This window comes from Bubalus kerabau, chromosome 4 (genome assembly GCF_029407905.1).
Source record: "Bubalus kerabau isolate K-KA32 ecotype Philippines breed swamp buffalo chromosome 4, PCC_UOA_SB_1v2, whole genome shotgun sequence".
NCBI classification, from domain to species: domain Eukaryota; kingdom Metazoa; phylum Chordata; class Mammalia; order Artiodactyla; family Bovidae; genus Bubalus; species Bubalus kerabau.
Genome location: NC_073627.1, coordinates 157,425,969 through 157,438,276, shown reverse-complemented (window position 1 = coordinate 157,438,276; position 12,308 = coordinate 157,425,969). Strand labels below are relative to the sequence as shown.

The 12,308-nt window shown below is 45.9% G+C and overlaps 1 protein-coding gene across 1 annotated transcript in view; it reads right to left on the bottom strand.

Annotated features, from left to right (window-relative positions):
• Positions 1-665: 665 nt before the first annotated feature.
• The window catches only part of FBXW12 (F-box and WD repeat domain containing 12), a 36,478-nt gene continuing 24,835 nt past the window's right edge, over positions 666-12,308 (bottom strand). Inside the window, exons 6-10 of the mRNA XM_055579155.1 lie at positions 8,479-8,637; positions 6,892-7,102; positions 5,663-5,841; positions 5,444-5,571; positions 666-1,202 (exon numbers count right to left, since the gene is read on the bottom strand). Coding sequence (XP_055435130.1) covers positions 1,094-1,202; positions 5,444-5,571; positions 5,663-5,841; positions 6,892-7,102; positions 8,479-8,637 — 786 coding nt within the window. The 3' untranslated portion in view covers positions 666-1,093. The remainder of the gene's footprint in view (positions 1,203-5,443; positions 5,572-5,662; positions 5,842-6,891; positions 7,103-8,478; positions 8,638-12,308) is intronic.

Sequence of the window (12,308 nt, the reverse complement as noted above, 5' to 3'; positions counted from 1 at the left end):
CAGAATGTAGTAGAGAACCTTTTAATCTTTATTTTCTATTTTTGAGGAGTTCTTCACTGTATGAATCTTGGTTGTGAGTACCTACTATTAAAGCTGAATGGGCCAGACTCTCCCATCCTGAACTTGATGGTGTGGGCGTGTGACCCAGGCCAGTAAATCCCATACGCACACTCCACTGAGTCGCAAAGAGTCACATTTCCTTAGGGAAGTTTTCAGATAATGGCAGTGATGCCTGTTCAGTGACAGCAATGGGAACATGGTGGCAGCGATGTGGTAGAGCTGGAGGGGAAATAGGGATATGAGCAGCAGAGCCGGGGAGCCAGGCCTTGCTGGAGCCGGCCCTGGTTGTCACCTGCTGCCAGCTTCCATGGTGCCAGGCCTACTTCTCAAGCCTGCACACTGCCCCTCTATGCTACTCTATATCTTTCTAATAAATTCCTTTTTTGGTGTTAGTGATCCAGCCTGCTGTTCCTATTGCCTGCAATTAAGAACGCTCAAGACAGACCTGCTAACCCAGTCAGGGCTTCCATGTGGACCAGCTCCAGAGGCATCCCTGTCACAAGGCACAGAGTGCTGCCCTGCAGCCATGCAACGCTGTGCCACAGAGCATCTGTAGGACGTCCAGAGCTATTTATTAATGTGTGTCTAAAGCACGTAACACAGACTAGGAAGATAAAAATGTTTACTCCGTTAATTACATATTTGGACAACAAAAAACAATTATGTTACAATCTGAGTACTTTAAACCTGGGTTTTCTAGCACCCAAGGTCTTGCACTCATTCTTCTTGGCTACTTACTATCTGAATAACCTTGGACAGTTTGTTTGATAGCTGGAAAATGGACCAACAGTGGGTTAACTACTCTTCTACTACATTTCAACTTCTTTGAAAAATACAGACAGTAATATCTACACTTCAGGGCTTCTGCTGAGGATTTAAAAATAAGGTCACCTCACACACTTGTGTGGCCCACAGTAGGTCTTTGAGAATCATTACTTCTTTTCCCGATGTTGATACAATAATTACTTTAGGCTCTGTATGCAGACAAGCCCCTCAACAGCTGTGGTGACAATCTTCAGTTGATGCCGTCATCTTAGCCACACTGCACTTGGAAGTAATATGACCTCAGAATACTAGTTCCGATGTTTCTGGCTTCCACGCCTACGATGCTCATACTGTCACTCTCCACATGAGTGAATCCACTGTGAAGGAAGGGACACGCTATATGTTAACTTTGGAAAAGGACAAACGTTTAAGTCATAAAGCTTTTACACGAAGATGGAGCTCAGCCTTGTACGTTCTCCACCCAGTCCACCCCATCTGTGAGTATGCTGGGCTTTGACTTGAGGACCTACGTTCATTTATATCAAGTAGCAAAAATCATCACATTCTTGAGTATGATCAGTCTGAGGTCTTCCTGATGGTAGCTGCCTGAATCACAATGACTCCAGCTACTCTAGAAACTTCTGATACAGGAGTGGGGCGTACCTCATCCAATCTGGGCAGGTCAGAGTCATTTCTCCAGAATTTAGAATTACTATCAATTCCTAACCAGTCTCAGTGAAGGAGATGTAACCGCAGGAGCCAATGGGGCCTTCGGTTTCCACAAAAACACAATGCTGCTCTGTTGCACTATAGAAAAATGGAGCAAGTGTGTAGAGAACCAAACCAACAACCAAAAATAGAACTAACCAACAAACAAAAACAGAAGGAACTTGCTGAGTTTCCCACAGAAGCCCAGTTTTTGTCTATAGATTGCTTCTGAAATGAGCTTTGGCTTTCATGAGCTACTTTCAGCTTAGAGTAAATGCCATGCTGACTTACTCAACTTAAGAGATTAATAAACCATTACAGTACGAGCGACTTCACTTTCACTTTTCACTTTCATGCACTGGAGAAGGAAGTGGCAACCCACTCCAGTGTTCTTGCCTGGAGAATCCCAGGGATAGGGGAGCCTGGTGGGCTGCCGTCTTTGGGGTTGCACAGAGTCGGACACGACTGAAGCGACTTAGCAGCAGCAGCAGCACAGTATTGCAAAGTAATTAGCCTCCAATTACAATAAATTAATTTTAAAAAACGCATCTCGTGCAAACAACAACAACAAAGAGATTAATAACAAGAGTGGAATGTGGCAGTTTGCAGACTGTGTCAGAAAACTGCAAGATTGGGTTGGAAAATTGCAGGACTGGCTGGTCTGCGTGGGGTGAGCAGGGCAACAACTGCTCCCTGATACAAGCAGTCAGCCAGCAGTCTCCTTGGTTTGTTAGCAAATAAGGTTGGACAAGCACCTATCTTCTTTTTTTCTCTTTATAGACTTCCTCTTCATCTCCCCCCCCCCCTCATCTTTAGTAAATTTGCAGAACTCTGTAACTATCACTAAAACCCAGTTTTAAGAACATTTCCATTGGCCCCAAACGATCTGTTGTAGCCATCTGCAGTAAATCCCATCCTACCCCCAACCCGGGGCAGCAGTAATTAACCTTCTGTTCCTACAGACTTGCCTTTTCTATATGTACCATATTAAAGGAATCATTCAATATGTGACCTTACACATTTGGCTTCTTTCACCAGCACAGCGTGTTGGCAGTTCACCGCATGTATGTCATAGGCCATTCCTCTTTACGGCTGAATAACATTCCCCTGTATGGATGCACCACAGTGGATTTATCCATTTACCAGTTGATGGGCATCTGCACTGTTTGCAGCTTTAGGGTTTTCTGAATAAATCTGCTAAGAACATTCAAGTACAAGTCTCTGTAGACATGTTTTATTTCTCCTAGGGGTATGCTGCTAGGTTTGCTATTAAATTTTTATTTACCACACCCGTTTTCTTTGGAGAATCAGAGTATGTGTTCACAGATTGTAACATTTTAGGAAACTGAAAAGCTCCTAAAAAGTAATGAAAAGATAGATCAGATGCAGTCCACAGCTGCCCATCCTGTGGGGATCAGCATGGAGCAAGGTTGCTGGGTTTATGATTGCCAATGAAGCCCTCAAAGAGAAAAATTACCACTTGCATCAACTAAGGATTTCTGAGGAATCTGTTATGAATTAGGAAAGAGCAGAATTCAAGGTTGTAATACATTCCAGGGTTCTGATTAAAGCACATTTATGTTACTAAGTGTGCTATGCTCATTGAGAAAATGTCATTTCAGTGAAAGGTTTACCATCCTATAAAATGAGTGTGTCATTTCAGTGAATGGATGTGTTTACCATTCTATAAAATGGGTGTGTTAGTCACTCAGTCGTGTCTGACTCTTGAGACCTCATGGACTGTAGCCCCCCAGGGTCCTCTATCCATAGAATCCTCCAGGCAAGAATAGCCATTCCCTTCTCCAGGAAATCTTCCTGATCCAGGGACCAAATCTGGGTCTCCTGTACTGCAGGTGAATTCTTTACCATCTGAGCTACCAGGGAAGCCTCAGAATAGCACAGTTTAAAAACACATAAAAAACAGAAGTTTCTGGAACTTCCCTGGTGGCTCGGTGGTTAAGAATATGCCTGCCAACAATATAGGGGACACATGTTTGATCCCTGGTCCAGGAAGATCCAACATGCCACAGGGCAACAAAGCCCATGTGCCACAATTACTAAGCCCATACTCTAGAGCCTGAGCTCGGCAACGAGAAGCCACCGCAACTGGAAAAAGCCTGCATGCAACAATGAAGACCCAGCACAGAGGTAAGTAAATAAATAGTAATTTAAAAAATAAGTTTCTAATCGTGCACAATGAATATTTCAGTGAATGAATGTGTTCTGCTTTGTGTGATGCATGTAGAGCAGGGTTTAAAAATGTGTAAAAAAGAAGTTTCTAGAAGTGCTACTTGCTTACTAAGTTGACAACAGTGTTATTTCAGTGAAAAGATGTTCTAACCATTCAGTAATGATACCGGGAATTCTTTAAAGGCACATATAAAAAAGGAAAGGAAAAAAAAGCACATCTTGGGAGACCAACATCACTGGCAAGCTCTTCAGTGGCCTCCTTCCAGTGGCAACAAGTGTCTATTCGCACATACATCTCCTGCCACTGGAGGGAAAAAATCATTACTGAGGGGTCATGAGTGGATGTGGGGCGTGTAATCAGGGCCTCCATCGGCCTGAGGGGCTTGCTTCACTATGGCTGGCCTGCGGCCCAGGTACAGACAGAACAGAGCAAGGCCACCTCTCCTGAGCACAGGGTAGGGTAGATAACAACATATTAGGGTCTTAGTAGGAAATATACAGCCCCTCATGGCCTGCAGTGTGGAGATGGAATGTTATGGCTCTCAAATTCAGCAACTAGGTAGGTTTGTTATACTGGAGTGGGTTGCCATTTCCTTCTCCAGGGGATCTTCCTGATCCAGGGATCAAACCTGGGTCTCCTGCATTGCAGGCAGAAGCTTTACCATCTGAGCTGCTAGGGAAGCAGGTTTGTTAATAGAAATCTTTAATTGTAAAAATATTTAGTTTGGGGCATTGCATTTTTTTAAATTAACACTGGAAGATGTTTGCCACAGGAGGCTGAATTAATCCCATAACTCATGACAAGTAACTGATGATTATGAAGTAGGAGGTGTTACCATAAGTAACCCAGTGAAACAGACAATCTGGAAGCCCTGTCCTTACTTTGCAGGACTTAGATAAGAAAAAACATGTCATCCCCCAATTCTGGGCTACCCTGGTAGGTCAGCTGGTGAAGAATCCACCTGCAATGCAGGAGACCCCAGTTCCATTCCTGGGTCTGGAAGATCCCCTGGGGAAGGGATAGGCTACCCACTCCAGTATTCTTGGGCTTCCCTGGTGGCTCAGGCAGTGAAGAATTCACCTGCAATGTGGGTGACCTAGGTTTGATCCCTGGGTTGAAAGATCCCCTGGAGGAGGGCATGGCAACCCACTCCAGTATTCTTGCCTGGAGAATCACCAGGGACAGAAGAGCCTGGTGGGCTACAGTCCGTGGGGTTGCAAAGAGTCAGACACGACTGAGTGACTAAGCATAGCATCCCCAATTCTAATTGTAAATCAGAGCACAAAAATCATATTCTCTTCAACTTTTACAGTCTTGCCCCTATGGCCACCTAGGTTTGGTAAATGGACCTGGCATTGTGCAGGTTACAGAGATGGGGTAAGGGCTGCATCCAGGCTGACCTCAGCTTCACTGTGCATCCCTGTGGGCCTTTGGGCAAAACCCACATCGCTGATTTCATCTGGGAAATGTGGGTGATGCTAACTGCAGGTGGTGGCTTTGTATATTAAAGGAGATAATGCAAATGATGCGCAGTGTAGCATTTTTTTTAAAACCAGAGGATAAATATGAACAGTGACTTGCCACAGGTCCCCATATAGGGAGGGGCAGGCTGGGCTAAGACCCCAAGTCCCATTCACATTCTTGCCAATGGTATCCTCTTGCTGGGAGGCCAGGAGAGGCCATTGTGTAGCTAACATTTAACAAGTCAGAAGCAATTACCTGGCCCATCTGTGGGACCCACCAAGCAAATGATAGCAGCTCTTGAGGACTGGAAATTTATTTTCCTTGTTCCACATGTAGACTCGCAGGGAGAGATCAAAGGAAGAGGTGATGACTCGAGTCTGGTCCTTGAAACGAAAAACCAAGTGAGACAGGAATGTGGGTTCCAAGGCATGGAGCCCTGAGGCTGGCAGCAGGTGGGCAAGGGGCCACACTCACCACCCACATGGACGTGATGGGCCTCTGGTGGTCCTGAAAGGCCACCAGCTGCAGGCCGTGAATGGTGAAGAGCACCAGCTCTGAGCCGGACACCAGCAGGATCACTTGGGAGCCGTGGCCCTTCATGAGGTGAGGAGGCATCATGGTGTCTGGCAGCAGGAAACTCGCAATCTGTTGTACTTTTTGAAATAAAGGCACACAGATTGTCATGTCTTAGTAGCAGCTGGGGGTCTGGAATAGACATGCCTCGCCTACAAGGATGTGGAATAATGAAAAGAGCAACGGCTTTGTGCTGCATCTACAATCAATCCTGACCCATGCATTTACTCCCCTAGTCTACTGGTCATCAGCTGTTGGACGCTGATCATGCTGCTTTATAGGGAGACTGCGAGGTTCAAGGCGATATGCACATGGCAGTGACAGTATCTGGCCCATGGTACTATCCAGGGGTGCGGCTTCCACCCTGCTTTCTACCCTTCCCCATCTAAGACAGGGGGATGTAAGACCACAAGAGAACTATGACATTTATGACATCTGCTGAAAACTACTGTTGAAGATTCTTTTATACAGTACAGCATTCCTTGTTAAAAAAAAAATTAATTCGATCATTTCCTTATGGAATTTAGTTAGCACCAGGAAAACAAAATTACCTCTTTTGAAGAGTTCATGCGTTTTCTCGTATCAGACAAGGGATTATATTACACATCCTGTTTCCCTTTTTTTCCTCGGCTGCCAGGAAGCTCAGAGTAAAATTTATGGTCAAATGATGATAGGAAAACAAATGAATATAATACAAGGGAAAAAATGCTAAGGAACAAAGAAAAGGCCTATCAGGGTGATGTGGGGTTTGGAAAACAAGAGACAGGAAAAGACAAAAATGTGGGTCTTATTTTCCTACTGGACTAGGAGCTCCTTAGGGAACAGCTCCTTATTCATCTCTGTGGGCACTCAGTGCTGAGAGTGGTGACCCTGACACAGTTATAAAAGGAGACGTGGGGATGAATGGACGCAGAGAAGGGAGAAGAATGGACAGCAGTTAACCTCTGAATCCCACGGCCATGCAGAGGGCCCCAACACACAGCAAATGTTCAACTACTCCACCAGCAAACAAAAGCACAACTAGAAAACATCTGTGGGGTCACTATGATTCACTGAGAGGAAAGAAAAAGTGCCCCAAAGGAAACATGAGGAAGCACTATAAGGCAGTGGGGTGACATGGGGATCCTTACCGAGAATCTCCACTCTATCCCGGGACTTCCTGCTCCCTAGCTCGTAGGTGGTGATGACCAACTGCAGGCCGCTGTCATTTCTGTGCATCACCATCAGCCTGGCTGCCTCGTCGGGGGTCCAGCAGGCTCTGGACATCAGCCAGATGGGGAGAGTGGTGGAGGCAGGAGTCTCATCTTCTGACCGGCAGAGCAAGGACTGAGTGTAGAACACCTGGGGAACAGCACCGCACGTCTCATCGCTGGCGAGGGAGGAGACTTCTCCAACCAGGAGCACTCCGAAAGACCACATCCACGGTGACTGTACTGGGTCTCACAGGGTGCCTCATGTGGACCCGCCTTTCTCAAACACCCTTACCAAGGAAAAGAGGTTAACCCCACACCATGTCTGGCCCTGCTGGAAAGATCTTGGCACACCAGTCCCAGTGAGGTCAGCATAATGGGTGAATCAAATAAATGGATTTTCTTTTCCTGAGCGCCTGTCACCATCTTGCTTTTGCCTCCAATGTCTTCCTCCATATTCCTTTCCTATTTTCTTGCAGTCTGGCTACAAACCCCTTCTTGGTCCCTGGAACTGATTTGAGGCTGCCCACCGATCCTATGGCCTTTCTCCTTTGGCTGCCCTCCCTGACCCCTGGCCTCCCCTGACTCCCAGGTCTCGGCACTGCCACTTCTGTCCAGCTCGGCCACTGCTTCTCTTTTTCTGTCCTTCCTTGCTCACCGACCCCAGTATGTCTCAAGACCCACTCCAGCTGCCTGCTTTTTACTCTGGTCTAATTTTCCAATTCAGGCTTTCCGGGTGGCTCAGTGGTAAAGAATCCGCCTGCCAATGCAGGAGACACAGAAGATGCAGGTTTGATCCCTGGGTTGGGTAAATCCTCTGGAGTAGGAAATGACAACCCACTCCAGTATTCTTGCCTGGGAAATCCCATGAACAGAGGCGCCTGGCAGGCTACAATCCACGGTGTCACAAAGAGTTGGACATGACTGAATGACAGAGCTCATGGGTGCACCTGCGCGTGCGCACCCACCCACACACACACACTTTTCCAGTTCACACCCTGGCACTCAGCCTGAGCATCTCTGAGCCCATGAATCACTGGCAGAGGCAGCCATTCTCACAGGCAAGCTGTGTATGGGCCTCAAGGTAATGGATACAGTCCCTACGCTGTCAGCATCTCCTCCATGCTGGCCCAGACACTGTCTTCCTTAATCTTGTTGAAGCATGTTCTCAGGCCACCAATAGCTCATGAGCATTTCCACCAGGAAGTCCCAAACCTTTTCAAAACTGAATTCTGTCATCTCCAGTCAGGTAGCTGACCCCCTCCAGCCTGTGGGCAACACGAGAGCCTGGAAAGAACAGAGGCTCCTGGGTGAAGCTGCCATGGCCATCAGCTCAGCTGGTGGCCCTGAGAAGGCAGTCCCTGCTGTGAAAGGTCACAGATGACTCATCATCACCCATGCATACAGGTTTGGTCCTACATGAGAAGCTGCCCCCACAGATGCACCCCAAAAGCCTAGGGCATAGGATCCACCACCCTTGTGCACAAAGCCAGCCACCTGAGGCAAGGGACACAGCCCACCACTGACCTCCGGGCTCAGGTCTGAGTTCTGGGTTGACGCGAACACCCACTGCTGGTCAGGTGAGCAGAGAAGACTGGTGGGGTTGCCGGGAAACACGTTGACTCTGGAGAGCAGCTGCAGCCAGGGCACCGTAAGTGTGTAGAGTGCCCCTTCAGCACAGGCGGCCTGCAAGCGACGGGACAAAAATGGGATCAAGAGCCAAAAAGAATCAGAAAGTGTCCAAGGAGATAAGCAAAGGTCTAAGAAACACAGAAATGAAGTTCCTACAGAAGAAAAGTCAAATAATTAACAGACTAACACTGAAAATCCATGTTCAAGGACTTCCCTGGTGGTCCAGTGGTAAAGAATCCGCCTTCCAATCCGCAGGGGACGTGGGTTTGAACCCTGACCGGGGAACTATGATCCCACACGCCACTGAGCGACTACGCCTGAGCGCCGAAACTACTGAGTCCACGTGCTGCAACAAACACGTGGTGCAGTCAAAACAAACAAACAAAATTCATGTAAAAACTTTCTGGCAATAAATCCTGGGGAAGTTGAGCTGGGATGGTCACCACAGACACATCACAATACAACTAACTACTAGGCTTTAAATCTTTCAAAAAATCCTTTAGGCCTTTGATTTTTAAAACTCCAGTATTTAACAAGAGAAATAAGGGTGGCAGTAGACATTGCCAACAGAAACACTGTGGCATAATATTTTCACAAAATTCAAGGAAAGCAGGAGCCAGGGATGCAGTAGCCAGCCAGGTCACTCTTCAAGCCCCCAGACTACAGAACCACAATGCTAATGCAAGAATTGCATTCGTGGGCCCTTCCTCGGGACCTGACCAGGGGATGGGCTTCATCAAATCACAAGATACAATGAAAATGTCACCAAAAGAACTAGTGTTGTTATGAAATACATTAAACCGTAAATCAAAGAGCTAATTAAAAAAAAAGGTAGACACAAGAGAACAGGGTGTAAATATTTTATGTTCTCAAAAAGCTGGAAATAATACATCTTTAAAAAGTGAGGAGGATCAAAATAGAATAACTCACTGACTGCCATGGGAGTAAAGGAGTAAAGACAACAAATAAAACAGGTGACAGGCCTAAATAAGGAAAAAGGAGAAAGAAAGTGTTAAGGTAAAGAAAACTGGGGCTTCCTTGGTGGTCCAGTGGCTAAGAATCCCCATTCCCCATGCAGAGGGCCTGGCTTTGATCCCGTTCAGGGAACTAGATCCCGCATGCCTCAACCAGGAGTCCACAGGCTGCAACTGAAGATCTGAAGTGCCTCAACTCAGACTTGGTGCAGCCAAGTAAGGGCTTCCCAGGTGGTGCAGCGGTAAAGAATCCATTTGCCAATGCAGGAGACACAAGAGACTTGGGTTTGATCCCTGGGTTGGGAAGATCCCCTGGAATAGGAAGTGGCAACCCACTCCAGTATTCTTGCCTGAGAATCCCATGAACAGAGGAGCCTGGCAGGCTACAGTCCATGGGGTCACAAAGAGTTGGACATGACTGAACACATGGCAGCCAAATAAAAGAGAAAACTGCATTCTACTGATGACCTGACGGTGTGGAACGTCTCTCCATGTGCTAATGACCATCTGATTATATTCTTTTGAGAATGCTCAAACGACCGCACAACTGCACTTATCACACACGCTAGCAAAGTAATGCTCAAAATTCTTCAAGCCAGGCTTCAACAGTACATAAACCGTGAACGTCCAGATGTTCAAGCTGGATTTAGAAAAGGCAGAGAAACCAGAGATCAAATTGCCAACATCCGCTGGATCAAGAAAGCAAGAGAGTTCCACAAAAACATCTAGTTCTGCTTAACTGACTATGCCAAAGTCTTTGTGTGGATCACAACAAACTGGAAAATTCTTAAAAGAATGGGAATACCAGACCACCTGACCTGCCTCCTGAGAAATCTGTATGCAGGTCAAGAAGTAACAGTTAGAACTGGACATGGAACAATAGACTGGTTCCAAATAGGAAAAGGAGTACATCAAGGGTGTATATTGTCACCCTGCTTATTTAACTTATATGCAGAGTACATCATGAGAAACGCTGGGCTGGATAACGCAGAAGCTGGAATCAAGACTGCTGGGAGAAATATCAATAACCTCAGATATGCAAATGACACCAACCTTATGGCAGAAAGTGAAAAAGAACTAAAGAGCCTTTTGATGAAAGTGAAAGAAGACAGTGAAAAAGCTGGTTTAAAATCCAACATTCAGAAAACTGAGATCATGGCATCCTGTTCCATCACTTCATGGCAGATAGATGGGGAAACAATGGAAATAGTGAGAGACTTTATTTTGGGGGGCTCCAAAATCACTGCAGATGGTGACTGCAGCCATGAAATTAAAAGGCACTTGTTCCTTGGAAGAAAAGTTACGACCAACTTAGATGGCATGCTAAAAAGGAGAGACATTACTTTGCCAACAAACGTCCGTCTGGTCAAAGCTATGGTTTTCCCAGTAGTCATGTATGGTTGTGAGAGTTGGACTATAAAGAAAGCTGAACACTGAAGAATTGATGCTTTTGAACTGTGGTACTGGAGAAGACTCTTGAGAGTCGCCTGGACAGTAAGGAGATCCAACCAGTCCATCTTAAAGGAAATCAGTCCTGAATATTCACTGGAAGGACTGATGCTGAAGCTGAAACTCCAATTCTATGGCCACATGATGTGAAGAACTGACTCACTGAAAAAGACCCTGATGCTGGAAAAGACTGAAGGCGGGAGAAGGGGACAACAGAGGATGAGATGGCTGGATGGCATCACTGACTTGATGGACATGAGTTTGAATAAGCTCCAGGAGTTGGTGATGGACAGGGGAGCCTGGCGTGCTACAGTCCATGGGGTCGCAAAGAGTTGGACACGACTGAGCAACTGAACTGAACTGAGTATTCAAATCATTTGCGTAATTTAAAAGCTGCGTTATGTCCTTTTTCCTGAGTAGTACCAGTTCTTTATATATTCTGGACACAGTCCTGTGTCATGTTTATATATGGGAAATACATTATTCCAGTTTGAAGCTTGCCTTTTATTTTTCTTAACAAAGTCTTCTAAAGAGTAAAAGTTCTGAACTTGATGAAATCGAATTTGTTCATTTTTTATTACACAGCTAGTCCTTTGTGTGCCCTAAGAAATTGTTACCTTTGAAAAATTTCTACTAATCTACTCCCCCCAAAACCAGTTAGAATTAATAGGTTGAACTTCCCTGGCGAGCCAGTGGTTAAGACTCTGCACTGCTAGTACAAGGGGCATAGGTTTAACCCCTGGTTGGAGAAGGTCCCACAGGTTGCACAGTGCAGGCAAAAAATAATTAAAAATTTTTGTCTTTTTTACCAAAGAATTAATAGGTAAATTTAGCAAGGCTGTTGGATACAGTAACTATACAAAAGTCAAATGCACTTCTATGTATATTTATACAGAAGTTATTTCTATGTATGCTACATAGTGATGCATGGCAATTTCTTTATAAATACAAGACCATACATTCTCCTATTACTCTTGGTCTGCACCTTACCCACGTAACAGCCTCAAGACAGAAAAGTCTGGAGTCAACAACAGTTTAATGGATGGGGGAGCTTATGTCTGAAGCAAGGCCCTTAAGTGACATTCTACCATATGCAGCAGGGAGCAGGCAGGACACAGCAGCAGTCTTCACTGTTGAGGAGGCAGTTGGTGTCGTTCAGTCGCTCAGTTGTGTCCAACTCTTTGTGACCCCATGGACTGCAGTATGCCAGGATTCCCTGTCCTTCGCCATCTCCTGGAGTTTGCTCAAACTCATGTCCATTGAATCAGTGATGCAATCCAACGATCTCGTCCTCTGTCATCC